General features: G+C 43.0%; 1 protein-coding gene across 3 annotated transcripts; it reads right to left on the bottom strand.

Moving 5' to 3' along the window:
- Positions 1-917: 917 nt before the first annotated feature.
- LOC126983166 (innexin inx2-like) lies at positions 918-17,357 on the bottom strand. 3 transcript variants are annotated; one of them, XM_050835661.1, is made up of 7 exons: positions 17,198-17,357; positions 9,844-10,000; positions 8,130-8,340; positions 5,911-6,144; positions 4,142-4,369; positions 3,850-4,031; positions 918-1,603 (listed from the first exon to the last, which is right to left on the bottom strand). In XM_050835661.1, exons 2-7 carry the CDS (start codon positions 9,888-9,890, stop codon positions 1,423-1,425), a joined length of 1,083 nt encoding a protein of 360 aa, XP_050691618.1. In that variant the 5' UTR covers positions 9,891-10,000; positions 17,198-17,357; the 3' UTR covers positions 918-1,422. The 3 variants fall into 3 exon arrangements, with proteins under 3 accessions (XP_050691618.1, XP_050691620.1, XP_050691619.1); XM_050835663.1 differs by having other exon boundaries at positions 9,844-9,960; positions 17,198-17,349; XM_050835662.1 differs by having other exon boundaries at positions 9,844-10,003; positions 17,198-17,343.
- Between the last annotated feature and the right edge of the window lie 2,574 nt (positions 17,358-19,931).

The raw sequence follows: 19,931 nt of genomic DNA, 5'->3' as shown, positions 1-19,931 counted from the left end.
TTTGGCCAAGGGGCACCGTGTTGGCTGAATGGTCGAAATCTTGGCTTCCCATCTTGCTGGTTGCTGTTCAGTTCCCACATCCAACCCCTTCCCTGGCTGTGTGAAATTTCTCATGTGATTCAGCATGAGCAGAAGCCCACATCAGATGTTTCCTGGCATGTAGTTGAAGATGGTTCTCATTCCACTTTTGCCAAACTTTGTAGCATAATACTTTTCTGTGTTGAAATCCATCTACCATTTGTTATTTGATTCATATATTTTATTTTTGTCCCTCCACTAATGTTCATATGTCCTTTTCCAATGTTGTCATTTATATATATTAGATTCATCATATAAAATGACCTTTGCAGAACCTTGCTTGATACTTCTCCTTAGCACTTCTCATTTCTCCTCCTTTGAGAAGGTATATGATTATATATGTGCATTTATATGTTGTCAGCATTTTCTTTGTATATCTGCTGTAAGTTGTTAAGAGAAATTGATACTGGGTGACAGTTTACAGATTTTTTTAGAATAAGGAAATTAGACAAGCCCTGTCACATTTAGATACCCAAGCTACATGTGTCAGGGCTTGTCTGATTTTTCTCTTTATAAAAAATAAAAAATAAAAATTATCTGAGTCAAAGAAAAGGGAAATTCAACTTGTTTTCATTTGCAGTTTGATGTTGGTGACTTGAAATTCATGCCCCAACCTGAGCCTCAGCCATCACCCCCTGCCTCTGTCTCTGAGCCATGGACACTCCACCTCACACCTTCTGTTGCAGCAGAGTATGAAGATGACACACCCTTTGTCTCCCTGGACCTCACCAAGCCAGGATGTGAAATCAGGGCTGTCAAGCATTTTTTGTACACATAGGCCTACGTATAAGGAACACATTTATTCTTCAGTTGTTTTCTCTGGTAAGGAAAAATTGATATAAAATATATGAGAAATTATTATTTGTAATTGATCATTCTTTCGCGTTACAAAGCAATCATATATTTTCAATAACAAATACAAAACTACTCAACCAGTCAACTTGCATTACCATGACGTGGGTTGGAATAGTATCTTCATGATCATAAGCAAGACTTACATTAATTGCACAAATAAAATAAAATGAAAATAAATTTTGAGTTGAAACAATAAGCACACTGTTTCCCTCCAGTGGTGTTCCTGAAGCTCCAGCCCTCAAGTCCTCCTCATGGTCCTGTTCTTCTTAACTCTTCTTTCATCACTCTCACTCCTTTGCCAATCCCTTTAATATCACATACCAATACTAACAATATTCATGTTATTCATATAACTTAGTCAATACAGTTTCAGATACATGGTCTTTTTTGCCTAATACTACATAATGCTTAGTACAGTACTTAAAACACAATCTAAAACAATTTTACGATAGGTATGAGTGCCTGAGCCACACAAGGAAGAGATGGCAGCTACTTCTGTATCTCCTCTCGGGCCTGGGCGATCCACTCCCGGAAGTACACCATGTTGCGCCGGAAGTGGAACAGCAGGAACCAGTCGCCGTAGTTGCACTTTGGGAGGATGTGCTGCAGATGGAGCTTGGTCTCCTGCTTCCTCACGAGGTACACCAGGTAGGCATTGCGGACGGCAGGGCTGGAACATCACGGTAGTGTTAAGCATTAGGTAGTGTGGCAGGTAAATGTGATGTGATAGAGATGAGAGAAATCATCAGGGATAATAAGGATGATATTTGTACACACACATATACACTCTTGTACAGTGGTTAGCATGCTTTCTTCTCAACCGACAGATCCTGGGTTTGATTTCCAGGTTGAGTGGAAACGAATGGGTAGTCTTCTTGGATCCGTGCTCCCTGTCCCTCTTGCAGTGAATGGACACTGGGTGTCAGTCAGGATCGTTCTTAAGATTTACCCCCATAATAGGGGGACAGGGCCTTTGGCCAAAAGGCGGCCCTGTAAGGGGGAGCGGGCAATTCAAGTCCCGGCGGGTGTAGGGACGCCTTCGCCGCCGCCACAGCCACGGGTAACAGCCGGCGAGCAGCGACGGAGGCACGGGCACTCCGGGCAGGCGCCCAGTAGACACCCGTAGCGGTGCACGGCGAGCAGCCGACCGGTCGACTTGACTGCTGCGGGGGGGCCCAAAGCGAGGATAACCAGGCGGGTCAACCACGCCGCCGCAGAAGGACCCCCCAGCTGCTCGCCCGAGGAGTGCTGGCGTTCCACTGTCAGTCAGTCAGGAGTTGCCTCCCACCTTCTGGGTGTGCGTGGGTGTGAGGTTTCAACCGTACCTAAAGATTCATCACTTGTGAGCTCCGTACTCATTCTGGGAGTGTACAGGCTGGTGATTGCAAGCCCATAGTATTGTCAGGCCATGGTGAATCACACACACACACACACACACACACACACACTGTTAGGAATTAAGGGTTGTTTAGGGAGGTATTGGTAGTCCGTTAGCAGGATGAAGCATTATTGATAACTGCCGCGGGCTCGAACCAGTGGTCCAACAAAGCTCCGAATGGAATTAATGAGTTAAATTCCTAGCTCGCCCGCGAGTCAGTCAGCGGTCAGCTTTCGCGGAGTAAACGCGGAGTTAGCTGTAAACCTTCGCGGTGTTGAGACAGACGCTAGCAGTCGTTTGTTAACCTGTGTGCCGACCACGTCAGTTATAAACTTCGCCGGTGTCACACCCATTAGCGGTTGCCTCAGTGGCGTCACATACACCAGGCTTTACAAGTTTGACTCGGCAGCAGGCACCTAATCTACTACTACTACATTAACTACAATCTACAAGGCCGGCCTCACACAACGCCGGCAGATTCAGACCACTAAATTTGAAAGCCTTCTACAATCCAAGCTTAGAGATTCACGGGGCTCTTTGGGGGAGGTGTGGCTTAGTGGTCGCTTAGCAAGGTGATCTTTCACTAATTTAAGAGGTGAGTTGGCAGGGTGTGAGTTCGGTCTTGATGCGTTGCTTTAAATTAGCAACAGCACACACACACACACACACACACACACACACACCGGAGTTCTTGAGTCTGTCATATGAAAAATGGAATTGAAGACGTGAAAAGAGAAGAAGAGGAGACTTATTAACTTTGTATAAATTTACTACTGGACTGGACAAATTGGATAGAAGTGACCTGGTTTTGACAGAGGGGAGGAGGGAGCTGAAAGCACATATTAAGAATCTGTGAAAGGGAACATGTTTGATGGATAAAAAGAAGTACAGTAAATAACAGTAACAGAAGTGTGGATGAGTGGAATGGACTTCAGGAGGAGATTATGGAGGCGGGGAGTGTCCAAATGAAGGAGAGGTTGGACAAATATAGGCAAGGGAGAGGACTATCCGAGTTTAGGCCCTTCAAACCACAAATAAGTAAACACACACACACACACACACACACACACACACACACACACACACACACACAGATTCTGATTAATTGCTAGGGAAGAAAACTGATCAATATACAGATGAACAAAGTGATGAAAGTGACATGAGAGTAAGGATACAGGAGGAGAAAAAGCAGGAAGGAAGGGAAATTGAGTGGTGCTAAAAAACATGCACGAGATGAAGAGAATGAGGAAGAGGAGGCGAAGGGGAAGTGGAAGTAGAGATAGTAGGAAAAGAAGGAGAAGAAGAAGAAACAGAAGAACAAGAACAAGAACAGCAACAACAACGACAACAATGACACCACTCCATCTGAAATTGACCTCTCTTCTGGCCACTCCTTCTGTTTGCTTTTACAGGAGCAGCGATTAGTGGGCTTTTTTATTATTTTTATTGCCCTTGAGCTGTTTCCTTTACTGTAAAACAACAACAAAAACAATCACAACATCAAGAACAACATCAACAACAAAAAGTAGAAAACTCACAAGAAGAAGAGGATGAGGTGGAGGAGGAGGAGGACCCCGCAGATGATGGCTGTGAAGATGTACACGACCCAGAGGAAGATGTAGGTCTTCTCGTTGACAATGTTGAGCGGCAGGACGCACATGGAGTCAAAGGTCTGGATGGTGCCGGAAGCTCCAAACTTGTGCCACGTGCATTTAGCAACCTTGAGACACCAGCCAGTTATTAGAAACAGCATGTAGAAAAAAATGAGTTAATGTAAATATGTTATATTTTGTATCTAAGGCAGAGTCCCTGAAGTGGACTTAAAGTCACCTTTGGGAAGATCTCGTTGAGTGGGTTGTTGGGGTCGGTGGAGTTGGTGCCGAGGTACTTGAGGGCAGAAGGACCAAATTTAAAGAACTCCCCGCCCAGGAAGGTGTTGGTGAAGAACAGGTTGCCAATAGAGATGACAAAGGCCAAACACTCGCAGAGGAGGAACCTGACAGCGTAGCCTCTGTGGGTGCTGAGGCTGGACCCAAAAAACTTCACTGAGCTCACAATCTGTGGAGATGTGGAAATTGAGAGAGAGTTCCTCAGACCCAACTTTCCTGTTAACACCAAGCTACAGGAGTGGTGCAATAAATGGCTGCTAAAATTCAATGAAGAAAAATGTAAAGTCCTGCACCTTGGGAGGGGATATCCAGCATACCAGTACCACATGGGAAACACTCCACTATCCACCACAAAGTCAGAGAAAGACTTGGGAGTATATGTTACCAGGCTACCAGTGAAGGCGAAACCTATGACAATCGCAGCGGATGAGTTAATAAGGATATTGTTGATTTGTATATGATAGACAAACACACCTACACAGCAATAGGTACAAGCTGAATAAATTTTTGTTCAAGAAGGTAGACCAGAACTGATTAACAATATGATTGGAGGGTGAATGGAATAAATTAATTAGATGTTCAAGTAAAGAAAAAAATATGATTAGCCTGGTAGCAGCAACAGGCCAGATTTGTGGCTTTACCGTGTACCAGCGACGGGCCAAATTTTTGCTACGATATAAACCCCAAAAAATAGATGATGCATAAACTGATCACAAATGCGTTGATATATATTATGAAATGGTTTGTGTGAGTGATGATTTTTCTCACATAGAGGGGCCTTTTAGGAACATGATCCCCGCAGTTACCAGGTTAAAGGTTTCAAGTGAAGGTTAGATGTATTGGGGAAAAACTGGTTCTGAGGATGTGCTGTGTGTGGAGTGACTGGCTTCCTGTAGTCATCATATCCCTGTGTAGTGAAGTGTAAATATCATCATCCCACATCCTTCACTTCACTATGAAATATTGTTACTTCACGGGCAACCCAAAGCCATCAACACATAGCTTATATTTTTTGGGGGAGGAGGTTCCTTATTCACTTATCACCCAAAATGAACCAAAAGAGTCTCATAAAGCTTGCATTTTTACTGCAAGAATGCCATTATTTCACTTATGATCTGAGAGAAGTCCCATTCAACTCTTATCTTTTACTATATGAAGATGTTGGTACATTAACCACCCCCAACACACACAGCAATTGATGAGGGGGAGGGAGAGGATGGGAGGGAGGGGTTGAACCACTGGAGGCAGGAGTTTGTTCCATTCTTGTAGTACAGTGTTGGTAAATGCTGTGATATGTGACATGCTTGGCCCACGCTGCCTAACTGGTTCTCCTCTTGACCAAAGTTGTGAGTGTTGACTAAACTATTATATAATGGAAGGAATGCTTTACTTAACCCGGTAGCAGCAGGGATCATGTTTCTTAATGGTTCCTCCAAGTGAGAAAAATGAGAAAAAATCACCTCTCACACAAACCATTTCATAATCTACCAAAGCATTTGCAATCATATTATGTATCATCTATTTTGGGGGGTTTATATGGCACAAATCTGGCCCGTCGCTGCTACCGGGTTAACAGAATGGTGTGCAAAAAATAAATAGAAGTTTGAGAGTCACTTGATGAAATGCAAAATATAAGCCAGCAGTAGCTTGAATCGGTCCTGTAAATATACGAATAAGTGAGAACAGATTTGTAATAACATGGCTAATTACATTTCTAGAGACATCGTCGGTGATGTGAACTTTGTCAAGGTGGCAGATGATGGCCTCAAAGAAACCTCTGTCAAATGTGTGCCAGAGCCAGATGGGGAAGTAGTAGATGACGGCCTGCAGTGACAGCACCATCGGCACCCACTGGTAATAGGCGTGGACTATCCGCTCCCCCTCCTCGCTCCCCCCGTGTGGCAGTGGCCGAATGATGGGGCCCACACCAGGATGGGGCGAGACCTGCAATGGGGAGGTGAGTCACGTTCATCACGTATCCAGTAGAGGCATGCGGAAAGATGGGTCATATTGGGTCATTTATTTAGAAATATGCACAGGTATCCCTCACACACACACACACACACACACACACACACACACACACACACACACACACACACACACACACACACACACACACACATATTTCGTTTTCTTCCTGAGCCAATTCTTCCTTAACTTTTTTTCTTTGTAATTTTTCTCCTTCCTCGTTTCTTACATTTTCTTTCTCTTTTCCTCTTAAAATTTATTCCTTTTAGTTTCTCTTTCTTTTGCAAATCTCCTGTATTGCAGTGGTATAAAAATCCTACACTTCTTGGACATTGATTCTCTTGTTTAGGTATCAAGATTTTCTTTATCATGGGGTTTTCATGGTTCCAGTTGGATGCGGCATATGAGGGACAGGTGTAGTGTGTTGCAAGGTGGATCACACATCTCATTCACCCGTTAGATGCATGCTAAAAGGCAGCCCATGTATTTATTTTGTCCAGTGAATGTATGTGATGGGAGGAATTGAACCACTGGAGGCAGGAGTTTATTCCAATCTTGTGCTACAGCGGTGGTGAAGATAAATTTGGTGCAGTCAGAATATATTTGTTTACACTTAACTTTTGTGCCATTATTTCTTGTTTGGATGTGTTCACATTTGTAAAGCCATTGAATATTTTGAAGCATTCAATCAATTTTCTTTAGCGGCAACATTTCTCAAGAGAGAACATGTTTAGAGTTGAGAGCCTTTCATCATAAGGTTTGTTGTGCCAGGGAGAGATCATCTTTGTTGCCCGACATTGAACACTTTTGCATGATGGGGAGACCAGAACTGTACTGAATATCCTTTTTAATTTCATGTTTGCTAACTATAGCACCACTAGACTCTCTTAAGGGGCCTGGTGGATGACCCCAGCCCTTTAGTGGTGCAGGTGAATTTTGTTTTAAGTGGCTGCCGTGATATCTGACTTGCTTGGCCCACATTGCCCCCCCGGTGTTCCACTTGACCAAAATTGTTGAAATTAGGATTGACTAAAGATCTGGACAGCATGTGGGTAATCTTTCACCGCTCAGTGATGGCTGAAAATTGCCAGCGTCTTGCAGTCTGATTTGAACCTGGGTCCTCGGGATCACTATGTCTATGCGCTGATCACTTGGCCACCGTGGGGTTGACTAAACTATTATATAATGGAAGTATTACATCTTTTTTCTTGAATATTTTTTTTTTAATGTAGCCCAGTATTTTGTTCGCTTTATTTGCTGCATCTGTTGCTGGAAGAACTTGAGGTTTGACACGATTTAGACACCTAAGTCCCTAACACACTACGCTTTTGAGATTCACACCACTGAGAGGGAGACGTAAATATTGCAAAAATGCAGGGCACGAATAAGGAGAATCGGCTACTTTCTGCCATGGCCCTCCCTCATGGGTGTGCTTTTAGGGAGCAGAGCCTCAGTGTTACAGACAGACAGATAGGCTGATAGCAAAATAACACCCCAAGTGACCTCACCTCTACCACACCAACCACACCTGAAATTGACCTCTCTTTTGGCTACTCTTTACTTTCATCTTTTATAGAAGCGGGGAGTAGCGGGCTTTTTTTTTTACTCTTTTTGTTGCCCTTGAGCCGTGTCCTCTGATGTAAAAAAAAAAAAAAACTCACTGCATCCCTCTGCCACGCCCCAACACACTACACTCCTACCAGTCTCTCACCATACCCACTTCACCCCTCCTCCACTACAACCCTTTCCTTCACCACACCCTATCCACCTTGCATACCCTTTACCACATCTCAACACACTACACTCCCAGCACAGTCCCTCACCACTCCACACGTTACAACCATTTCCCACGCTGCACCCAACCCATGCTACATATCTTTACTAGTCCCCCTCCTCCTACTACCCTCCCCCAAAAAAACTCCCACTACCCTACCACCACAGTCCCTCCCCACACTCACCCCTGGGTTGAGGTCGACCATGGTGAAGGTGGAGGCAATGAAGCAGTATGTCTCGATGGCCTTGTGCTCTTGCTTCTCAAACCCGGTGATGCAGTTGATGTTGTCGCCTATGTAGGTCTTGGCGGTGACCAGCACACACGCCAGCAGGGTGATGAACATGCATATTTTGGAGGTGAAGAGGAGCAGGGAGTAGACGCTTGCCCGGGTTGCCCTGCGGAAATGTTGTATTGGTATCTTTACACTCCCTCTCGTCAAGTCCAGGATCCTTTGGTCATGTATTGCTTTGTTATATGTCTTCTTTTGCTCTACTCTTCCTTCCCTTCCCCCCAGCTCTATCCTCAGTTAGGGGGCTCCGTGGTGCAGTGGTTAGCACACTCGGCCCACAACCAAGAGAGCCCGGGTTCGATTCCCGGGCGGAGTGGAAAAATTTGGGCAGCTTTTCCGATACCCTATGCCCCTGTCCACCCAGCAGTGAATGGGTACCAGGTATTAATCGGGGGTTGTGTCCCATCTCCTAGGGTCTGTTCCCTTCTCCTATAATTCCTTCCCCTTCTGTCCCTCTCCGGCATATGACCACAGATGTTGCGCCGACTGAACAAAACTTTCCAACTTTACTCACTGCAGGATCCTCAGCCATCCTCTCCACACCCTCAACACACCCCACTCTTAGTCATCAAAATACTCATTCGAAACTCAATCTCCTCAGATGTATTGAAAACAAAGCCTTTTCCATGTGTTTGTTTAAAGAGATCATTCATTACCCAGAATCTGATCATGTTTCTGTGGAGTCTGGTGTTTCTGTATACATGTTTGCGTGTGGTGTGGTGCAGGGTTATAGTGGAGGTGGGGTAACGTGATGTGCTGTGATGGAGGTGATGTTGCTAGGTGTGTTGTTTTGCTGTCACCCTATCCATCTGTCCCGGCTCTGATGCAGTGTTCCCTCATGAGAACCTCCCATAAGCCTTCAATGTTCCCTGCTCAGGCACTCCCTCCCACACACTCAATGCCTTGCCTGCCAGTTCTCTGCCTTCGTTCATCTTCTCCTTTGATCCATTTTACTGGTGTGGGTGCTGTACATCATTACAGAGTGGATGTATGACTAGCAGGGTTGATGATAACAGTGCTAGAGTGGTTACAGTCTGTGCTATACTGAGAATCTAGTAAGTGTTGAGTGATATTACTATGAAAATGAGTGATGGCAGTAGTATATACAATGGGTACTCAATAGTGAATTACTAGGAGGGTTGATGGTCACAGTGTTAGAGTGGTTACAGTCTGTGCTATACTGAGAATCTAGTAAGTGTTGAGTGATATTATAATGAAAATGAGTGATGGCAGTAGTATATACAATGGATACTCAATAGTTACTGAGTTTATTATAAGTGTTGAGTGATGTATATTATTATTGAAATGGGTGATGACAGTAAATGATATGGGTGCTCACTAATTACTGAGAATATGAGAATTGAGTGTTGTATCTTAACATTAATAAGGCTGATGGGCACACCGGTTAAGTAAATACGGGGAGTGCTTAAAATACTGAGAATTTAAATAGTACCAAGTGACATATTACTCTCAGAAAGGTTGATGGGCAGAAATAAAGAAGAAAGGGGGAAAATATGAATGGGAAGGGGGTGGGGGGGAGTGTAGAGGAAGGCACATTGGCAGATTGAAATGAGTGGTTGCTAAATAAATACCGGGGCGGCAAACCTACCCTGACGTGGAGATGTGCTTCTTGAGGTTATCGAAGACGTCAAACATGATGGCGGAGCGTGTGTGGCCTCAGTAGTCAGTCAGTCAGTGGCGGAGACCCTCACCGAGACCCGACGCGCTGGGGGGAAGGAAAGGCCGTGTGGTGAGGCTGTTAACACCTGTTGGGGAGAAAGGAAGATGAAATAGTGAGGACCTTTATGGCAGAATCTATTACCGAAGCTCAACACTTGCTGGGGAGAAAGGAAGAAGAAATAGTGAGGGTCTTAATGACAGAATCTATTACCGAAGCTTAACACTTGCCGGGAAGAAAGGAAGAAGAAATAGTGAGGACCTTTATGGCAGAATCTATTACTGAAGCTCAACACTTGCTGGGGAGAAAGGAAGAAGAAATAGTGAGGGTCTTAATGACAGAATCTATTACCGAAGCTTAACACTTGCCGGGAAGAAAGGAAGAAGAAATAGTGGGGGTCTTAATGGCAGAATCTATTACTGAAACTCAACACTTGCCGGGAAGAAAGGAAGAAGAAATAGTGGGGGTCTTAATGGCAGAATCTATTACTGAAACTCAACACTTGCTGGGGAGAAAGGAAGAAGAAATAGTGAGGACCTTTATGGCAGAATCTATTACTGAAACTCAACACTTGCCGGGAAGAAAGGAAGAAGAAATAGTGTAAGGACCTTTATGGCAGAATCTATTACTGAAACTCAACACTTGCTGGGGGGAAAGGAAGAAGAAATAGTGAGGACCTTTATGGCAGAATCTATTACTGAAACTGAACACTTGCTGGGGGGAAAGGAAGAAGAAATAGTGTAAGGACCTTTATGGCAGAATCTATTACTGAAGCTCAACACTTGCTGGGGAGAAAGGAAGAAGAAATAGTGAGGACCTTTATGGCAGAATCTATTACTGAAACTCAACACTTGCTGGGGAGAATGGAAGATGAAATAGTGGGGGTCTTAATGGCAGAATCTATTACTGAAACTCAACACTTGCTGGGGAGAATGGAAGAAGAAATAGTGAGGACCTTTATGGCAGAATCTATTACTGAAACTGAACACTTGGAGAAAGGAAGCAGAGATAGTGAGGGTTTTAATGGCAGAATCTATTACTGAAGCTCAACACTTGCTGGGGAGACGGAAGAAGAAATAATGAGGGTACTTGCTGCAAATTCCCTCAATGAAGTTCACAGCGTCTGGGTAGAAAGTAGAGTCACAGAGGGAATGAGAATGCTAGTGTTTTGCTTACCTAAGGGAGTGTAGTGGTGGTGCTGTGTGTGTGTGTGTGTGTGTGTGTGTGTGTGTGTGTGTGTGTTTGCTTTGTTGTGATATACAGGAAATGAGATATGCTCGCTATTTCTGTGTTTGATTGATGTAATTCACTCAGTCTGCTCACGTGCTGGACTTGCGTAATTCATTCACCCAGCCGTGGTTTAATTGTGTATTTTTTTGTGTCCATTCATTCTTTCATTCTGTGCAGACGCCAACAAACAAGCACACAGACGGCGGTGGCTGCGTCGGCGGGGTGGTGGGTGGAGGCTCGCCGCAGTGACTGACGGGCTGATTAGATAACGCGATAGCGAGGAAGGAACATTTTTGTGCACTATGTGTGTGTGTGTTTGTGTGTGTGTGTATGTGTGTGTGTGTGTGCATGCTTGCGCGGGAGAAATTAGTATATGAAGTCTACGGGCATAGTTCTCCCTCTTTGAAATAAATGAACGTTCGTTGCAACGTTGCCAGATTGTCGTACTCTGTCTCTTATGTTTGCCAATTTCCGCCCCAATAACTGCCTTCATATATAGTTATCGTTAAAATGGTTAATTATTGGTGCTTTTTGGCAATAGCTATGGCTCAGAAACCGGTAAATACGAGGCTCTGAGTACGATAATATGGCATCGGTGGTTCGTTGTCTCCCCGTTGTTAGGTTTGTGAACATTATTTCTTTTTCCGAATCTATTTACATTATATTCTACCATTATTCGAAATCTGGGTGCATGTATATTCTCCATTCTGACATTGTTTCTTCGTTTTCCTTAGTGTTGTCGTTCGTCAATATCCTGCTCGAATTGGGGGCTTCGTGGTGCAGTGGTTAGCACACTCGGCTCAGAACCGGGAGAGCCTGGGTTCGATTCTCGGGCGGAGTGGAAAAATTTGGGCGGCTTTTCCTTCGCTCCTGTCCACCCAGCAGTGAATGGGTACCAGGTATTAATCGGGGGTTGTGTCCCGTCTACTGTGATCTGTTCCCTTCTCCTATAATTCCTTCCCCTTCTGTCTCTCTCCGGCATATGACCACAGATGTTGCGCCGACTAAACGAAACTTTCCAAACTTTTTCCTGTTCGAATCACGTCACGGCTTTAACCCTTAAAGCGCGGGTGTCCACAACAGTGGACGTGGCATTTTTTTAATGAACGCGCCGCCAGATTTGATTAGTTTGTCGTCAAGTACAGTAAACATGCCGTTTTTGAGCTTTATATGGGTATGGTACACAGAAACTGTAAAAAAGTGATGCTTTTTATTGCTAAATAATAGAAAATAAGAACAACAGAGGTGAGTATCTGTCTATAATAATATGTTTTCATAGTTCCTACTTCATAACTCTGTACTCGTTCTACCAATGCTTATATGGTGTTCAAATTAACGTCAAAGGACAGCTAAGGAAAAGGACTTTACAATGATACCTCATTCAGCAACGTTAGCTCAGTAAGAGAGAAGATACTTGAGGTTGAAGTGAGGTGTGTTTTTGAGTGAATATGCCCGCGTGGCAGGCCAGGCGCGGCAAAATCTAGCCCGCGCATTGTGTTATAGCCTTTTCCATTTAGCGTAACCCGTTTCTGGGTCATGATCTGTAGAGTTTTGGACGCCATTATTGGCCCTGTCTTCGCCGCGAGACCGTGTGCTAGTGTTTGAAAAGCGCGGCGAAAACACAGGGCCAATAATGGCGTCCAAATCTTAGGTTGTCGGGACTCTATGAGGGACTCTACAGATCACCACCCAGAAACGGGTTACGCTAAATGGAAAATGCTATTAATAGTTTCGCGTAGGCCATACAGTCATTCTTCTTTCATCATGGATTTCTTAGCTTGACGTCATTCAGCATAACACTGTCATAAACAATACAAAAATAGTAGAGATAAAAGGGATTCGATCTTATTTAGAGAGAGAATTAAATATAAGCTCTCTGGGGATTCCTGGCGTAGATGAACTGTGGTAGTGCGGATATTAGGTAAAACGTTGTGGGGGGGTTCTGTATTTGTACGGCATTTGCACGTTTTTCGGCGACGACGTTTTTCTGTACTTCTTTTTCTTCATCTTCATATTCTAATTCTTCTTCCTCTTCTGTTTCTTCTACTTCCTCTTTTTTTCTCTTCTTTTTCTTCTTCTTCTTCTTCTTCTTCTTCGTCTTCGCCTTCGCCTTCTTCTTTTTCTTCTTCTCTTATTGTTCTTATTGCTCTTCTTGTTCTTCTTGTTCTTCTTGTTCTTCTTCTTCTTCTTGTTCTTCTTCTTCTTCTTGTTATTATTATTATTATTATTATTATTATTATTATTATTATTATTATTATTATTATTATTATTATTATTATAAGTCTTCGTTAATGTTATAGCGTTTAAGGAAAATCACCCCGCCAGACTCACCGCCCATGCCAGCCATCTCTACACTCTGCCTACAACCAAAGGTCCCCGGGTACATACTCTTGATTTGTAACTCGGTACAGCACCCAGCTTGGCGTAGGCTAAGGTCGTTAAGGTTAGATTAGATCGGGCTTGGGTACGCATATCTTTGTGAGTTTTGGCCGGGAAGCAGACTGAGTAATTAGAAGAGGATAACGTGATTAATGTGGGAGCCACGACCCGCGCATCACCCACGGCTCGGCCACTCCAGGAGGTGCCAATCAGGCAAACACTTAAAAAATATGCGTCCCGGATACGTCCCTAGCCGGAGCTGGCGCGGATGGCGGCCGGTCTCCTTTTGACCCTTGCCTCCGTGACCTAGCAGTCCTAAGTTGTCAGCTGTTGTGGCCTACTTTCAAGGGTTCGGCTCTTTCCCGTTTATTTTATGTCTCAGCGCTCCTCTGCGACGATTTAGCGTGGAAGAGTTGGCTCTAAGGGGACGAACCTTGGTTGCATAGGGCACTCAGGGGTGTTTATTAGCTGAAGATCATGATTCTTGCACAGGCCACTCATGTATGTTTATTAGCTTAAGATCACGCTTCTTTCTTTGCGAATGTCGTTGCCTTGGGCCTTTCAAACAGTGAAACAACGGAACAATATCACCTCGGCGTCGTGTCTGGTGAACATTTTCTTTAGTCTATGTGAATGTGTACGTGTGGACGCGGCCGCAAGATGGCGCAGACGAGTGGTGTTTCTTGGCGCGGTGGACACACGAGCAATCTTTTATCACTCGTTGTTTTCTCTTTTCCTTTGACTTATAATAATCACACTTAATCGGTGCACACAATAAGACACTTAGGTTGGTATTACAAGCCACTTTCGATTCTCACATCAATTATTTCTAAAAGTCAAAGAATCGGTGCACAGTCAGTTGGGTTCTAATGAGTGTTTCTTCAGGTTCATGGTACAGAGGAAGAGTCAAACTACCACCAGGGTCATAAAACTACTGGAAATGCCCAAAACTTCAACGAAAGCCTTGTCAGTTATGTGTTTTTGGGCTGCGGCATGTCTTGTAATACGACCCTTACTCACACACCCTCAGTTCATTCTATCGGCGAGAGAAACACTTAGCCTATTCATTTGTGTGTTCTTTTCATATTTTTCTCCGCCTATAGTCTCTCTCCATTTACAAGACTTGATAAGAAGACACACTTAGGCACTTACTCACACACCTTCATTTCATTCTATAGGCGAGAGAAACACTTAGCCTATTCATTTGTGTGTTCTTTTCATATTTTTCCCCATCTACAGTCTCTCTCCATTTACAAGACTTGATAAGAAGACACACTTAGGCACTTACTCACACACCTTCATTTCATTCTATCGGCGAGAGAAACACTTAGCCTATTCATTTGTGTGTTCTTTTCATATTTTTCCCCATCTACAGTCTCTCTCCATTTACAAGACTTGATAAGAAGACACACTTAGGCACTTACTCACACACCCTCAGTTCATTCTATCGGCGAGAGAAACACTTAACCTATTCATTTGTGTGTTCTTTTCGTATTTTTCTCCGCCTATAGTCTCTCTCCATTTACAAGATTTGATAAGAAGACACACTTAGGCAGTTACTCACACACCCTCAGTTCATTCTATCGGCGAGAGAAACACTTAACCTATTCATTTGTGTGTTCTTTTCATACTTTTCTCCATCTACAGTCTCTCTCCATTTACAAGACTTGATAAGAAGACACACTTAGGCACTTACACACCTTCATTTCATTCTATAGGCGAGAGAAACAACCTATTCATTTGTGTGTTCTTTTCATATTTTTCTCCATCTACAGTCTCCCTCCATTTACAAGACTTGATAAGAAGACACACTTAGGCACTTACACACCTTCATTTCATTCTATGGGCGAGAGAAACACTTAACCTATTCATTTGTGTGTTCTTTTCATACTTTTCTCCATCTATAGTCTCTCTCCATTTACAAGACTTGATAAGAAGACACACTTAGGCAGTTACTCACACACCTTCATTTCATTCTTTAGGCGAGAGAAACACTTAACCTATTCATTTGTGTGTTCTCTTCATATTTTTCTCCATCTACAGTCTCTCTCCATTTACAAGACTTGATAAGAAGACACACTTAGGCACTTACACACCTTCATTTCATTCTATCGGCGAGAGAAACACTTAGCCTATTCATTTGTGTGTTCTTTTCATATTTTTCTCCATCTACAGTCTCTCTCCATTTACAAGATTTGATAAGAAGACACACTTAGGCACTTACACACCTTCATTTCGTTCTGTAGGCGAGAGAAACACTAAACTTATTCATTTGTGTGTTCTTTTCATATTTTTCTCCATCTATAGTCTCTCTCCATTCACAAGATTTGGCAACACACACTTTGGCATTTGGGTCCATATTCTTAACCCGGTAGCTGCGGGGATCATGTTTCTTAAAGGCCCTTCTAAGCGAATTAATGAGAAAAAATATCACTCACACAAACCATTTCATAATATATATCAACGCATTTGGGATCAGTTTATGCATCATCTATTTTTGGGGGTCTTTTCATGGCACAAATTTGGCCTGTCGCTGGTACACGGTAAAGCCACAAATTTGGCCTGTCGCTGGTACACGGTAAAGCCACAAATTTGGCCTGTCGCTGGTACACGGTAAAGCCACAAATTTGGCCTGTCGCTGGTACACGGTAAAGCCACAAATTTGGCCTGTCGCTGGTACACGGTAAAGCCACAAATTTGGCCCGTCGCTGGTACACGGTAAAGCCACAAATTTGGCCCGTCGCTGGTACACGGTAAAGCCACAAATTTGGCCCGTCGCTGGTACACGATAAAGCCACAAATTTGGCCTGTCGCTGGTACACGGTAAAGCCACAAATTTGACACGTCGCTGCTACCGGGTTAAACGTCTCTGGGTCCCATTACGACTATTTTCCAAGGCCACGGGGAAGAGTATCCGGGTATCCATGGCTGGTTTCCCCGTTCACAATGCAGAAGCCGTGTAAAACTATCACTGGGATCACAAAACAGTCCTTGAAAATCCCAGCAACTTCTACAACAGGCTTTCCACATAGGCGAACTGAGACGCCCATACGTTTAAGAATACGGACTTTACTTTCACTCCTTCGTCTCATTATATAGGCGGCAGGAGCACTTACTAACCTGATTCCTTTGTGAGTGTGCTTGATCTCTCTCTTTTCACCTATAGTTTGTTTCTTCATGCACACCACCTTGGTACAAACACTCAGGTATACGCTCATGACCGCCTTTCCATCATCCTGCATAGGCGGCTGAAACACTTACTAACCTGATTCCTTTGTGAGTGTGCTTGATCTCTCTCTTTTCACCAATAGTTTGTTTCTTCATGCACACCACCTTGGTACAAACACTCACATATACGCTCATGACCGCCTTTCCACCATCCTGTATAGGCGGCTGCAACACTTACTAACCTGATTCCTTTGAGTGTGTGTTTTATGTCTTTTCACCTATATTTTCTCTCTCCATTCACAACACGCTTGGTACACACACTCATAGACTCACTACCGCCATTCCGTTATCCTGTAGACGGCTGGGGCACTTACTAACCTGATTCCTCTATGTATGTGTAGTTTCCTTTATGTGTGTATAGTTTCCTTCTTCATACACAGCACTATTGGTACACACACTTATATACTCATACTTCATCACCCAGTATGCGGCTAAAGCACCTACTCACCTCGATCGTTTGTGCGGTTGAGTCGTGTCCGTGGTAGCCGTTCTCGGAGCCGCACCACACTAAAGGCACGTCTGAGGCGATAGGGGCGGCTCTTATCTGATAAAGAGCGTTACGACGGTGGGCCACAAGCCGACGCAACGCTGCTAACGGCCGGGAAGTGTAGGTCACCGATAAGCCCTTACAAGCAGGCTGAGGAGGCGTGGTAATGGTGCCCAGGCTTGTTGATGTCGCTTGTGTGTGGCTTTTGCATTTATTGTCGTTCCCAAATTATCTTACGTGGTATAAAAAAAGGCAACTGGTGTGATACGTTGGCACAAAGAGACTTGGCAGGTGTGGTAATGGTGTCCAGGCTTGTTGATGTCGCCTGTGTGTGGTTTATCTACTTCTTGTCGTTCCCAAATTATCTTACGTCGTATAAAAAAATGCGACTGGTGTGATTCGTTGGCATAAAGAGACTTGACAGGTGTGATAATGGTGTCCAGGCTTGTTGATGTCGCCTGTGTGTGGCTTATGCACTTATTGTCGTTCCCAAATTATCTTACGTCGTATAAAAAAGGCGACGACAGGCGACGACAGGTTTTGGTTTTGACGAGTCCCTCACGCCCCTCTAGGAAATAGTACATAAAAAGACATGATAGGCGTGATAAGGTGTCCAGGCTTGTTGTCGCCGCTTGTGTGTAGTTCTTGTACTTATTGTCAGTCCCAAACTATCATACGTGTCGGTGTTTGCTTTGTATGAATCCCTCACGCCCCTCTGGATAGATTGCATAAAAGAGAACTTGACAGCGAAGGGATGTGAACGAGAGGAGTAAATGGAGACGGCATAACAGGAAGTATTATGAAGGATGGGAAAAGCTGAAAAAGACGATTGCCACTCACCTCTCCTGGATAAATTCCATAAAAGAGAACTTGACAGCGAAGGGATCGGAGGAACGGGATATGAACGAGAGGAGTAAGTGGAGACGGCATAACAGGAAGTATTATGAAGGATGAGTAAAGCTGAAAAAGACGATTGCCACACACCTCTCCTGGATAGATTGCATAGAAGAGAACTTGACAGCGAAGGGATTGGAGGAACGGGACGTGAATGATAGGATGAATGCAGACGGCACAGCTGGAACAGAGACCCCCATGTTATGTTATAGTGAAGGAAGCAACTCAAATTTAGTCAAAAATAAATAAAAGCAAAAATACCCCGGTAGCCCTGGTCCTATGAAAGAAAGTAAAGAAGGGAAGAGAAGAGAAGAGGAAGAAAAGAAAAGAAAAAAAAAGAAAAGAATAGAGAAAAGAAGAGAAAGATTAAAAAAAGCTGGAGAAGATGAATCCCCCTCGCCCCTCTTTTTTTTTTTTTATATGCGTGGATATTGTCTGGCTACAGCTTTTATACTCCCACATACTGTATAAAAAAACGACCTCATACAGAATACTACGCAGCCACACACCACACCACTGTCGCATAGGCCAGACCTCAGCCACAGCACAGTCATTGAACGCACCGGAAGGGTTGCTAGTGTAGTGTGGCACGTCCCTACACTCATTGCAAAGAAAGAAATAAACATACAAATTAAGCTCACTAAAAAGAAATGATTCAATATAAAATGAGGTTATGAATAATAGAGTAATAATAAAAAGTAACAAATTATTCAAGACAAAATGCAAACTGAGGTAAACTTAAAACAACAAAACAAGTAACTCACGACATTATACAAACTGAGCTTAAAACAAAACGGCAAAACAAGTAATTCACGACATTATACAAACTGAGCTTAAAACAAAACAAGTAATTTACGACATTATACAAATTGAGCTTAAAACAAAACAACAACAAAAGTAATTCACGACATTATACAAACTGAGGTAAACTTAAAACAAAACAACAAAACAAGTAAGTCACGACTTTATACAAACTGAGGTAAACTTAAAACAAAACAACACAACAAGTAATTCACGACATTATGCAAACTGAGGTAAACTTAAAACAAAACAACAAAACAAGTAATTCACGACTTTATACAAACTGAGGTAAACTTAAAACAAAACAACGAAACAAGTAATTCACGACTTTATACAAACTGAGGTAAACTTAAAACAACAAAACAAGTAATTCTCGACTTTATACAAACTGAGGTAAACTTAAAACAAAACAACAAAACAAGTAATTCACGACTTTATACAAACTGAGGTAAACTTAAAACAAAACAACGAAACAAGTAATTCACGACTTTATACAAACTGAGGTAAACTTAAAACAAAACAACGAAACAAGTAATTCACGACTTTATACAAACTGAGGTAAACTTAAAACAAAACAACGAAACAAGTAATTCACGACTTTATACAAACTGAGGTAAACTTAAAACAACAAAACAAGTAATTCTCGACTTTATACAAACTGAGGTAAACTTAAAACAAAACAACAAAACAAGTAATTCTCGACTTTATACAAACTGAGGTAAACTTAAAACAAAACAACAAAACAAGTAATTTACGACTTTATACAAACTGAGGTAAACTTAAAACAAAACAACAAAACAAGTAATTCTCGACTTTATACAAACTGAGGTAAACTTAAAACAAAACAACAAAACAAGTAATTCACGACTTTATACAAACTGAGGTAAACTTAAAACAGAACAACAAAACAAGTAATTCTCGACTTTATACAAACTGAGGTAAACTTAAAACAAAACAAGTAATTCACGACATTGTACAAACTGGGCTAAACGTTAACATG

The sequence above is a fragment of the Eriocheir sinensis genome, chromosome 53 (genome assembly GCF_024679095.1).
Source record: "Eriocheir sinensis breed Jianghai 21 chromosome 53, ASM2467909v1, whole genome shotgun sequence".
In the NCBI taxonomy this organism is placed as follows: Eukaryota; Metazoa; Arthropoda; class Malacostraca; order Decapoda; family Varunidae; genus Eriocheir; species Eriocheir sinensis.
This window is presented reverse-complemented; position numbering and strand designations above follow the sequence as displayed.

Coding starts and splice junctions, on each gene's coding strand:
- LOC126983166 (XM_050835661.1), bottom strand. CDS start 9,890: ATGTTTGACGTCTTCGATAACCTCAAGAAGCACATCTCCACGTCAGG. Junction 4,032..4,141: donor TCAACGAGATCTTCCCAAAG/GTGACTTTAAGT, acceptor TGGTGTCTCAAG/GTTGCTAAATGCACGTGGCA. Junction 1,604..3,849: donor CACCTCATCCTCTTCTTCTT/GTGAGTTTTCTA, acceptor GTGATGTTCCAG/CCCTGCCGTCCGCAATGCCT.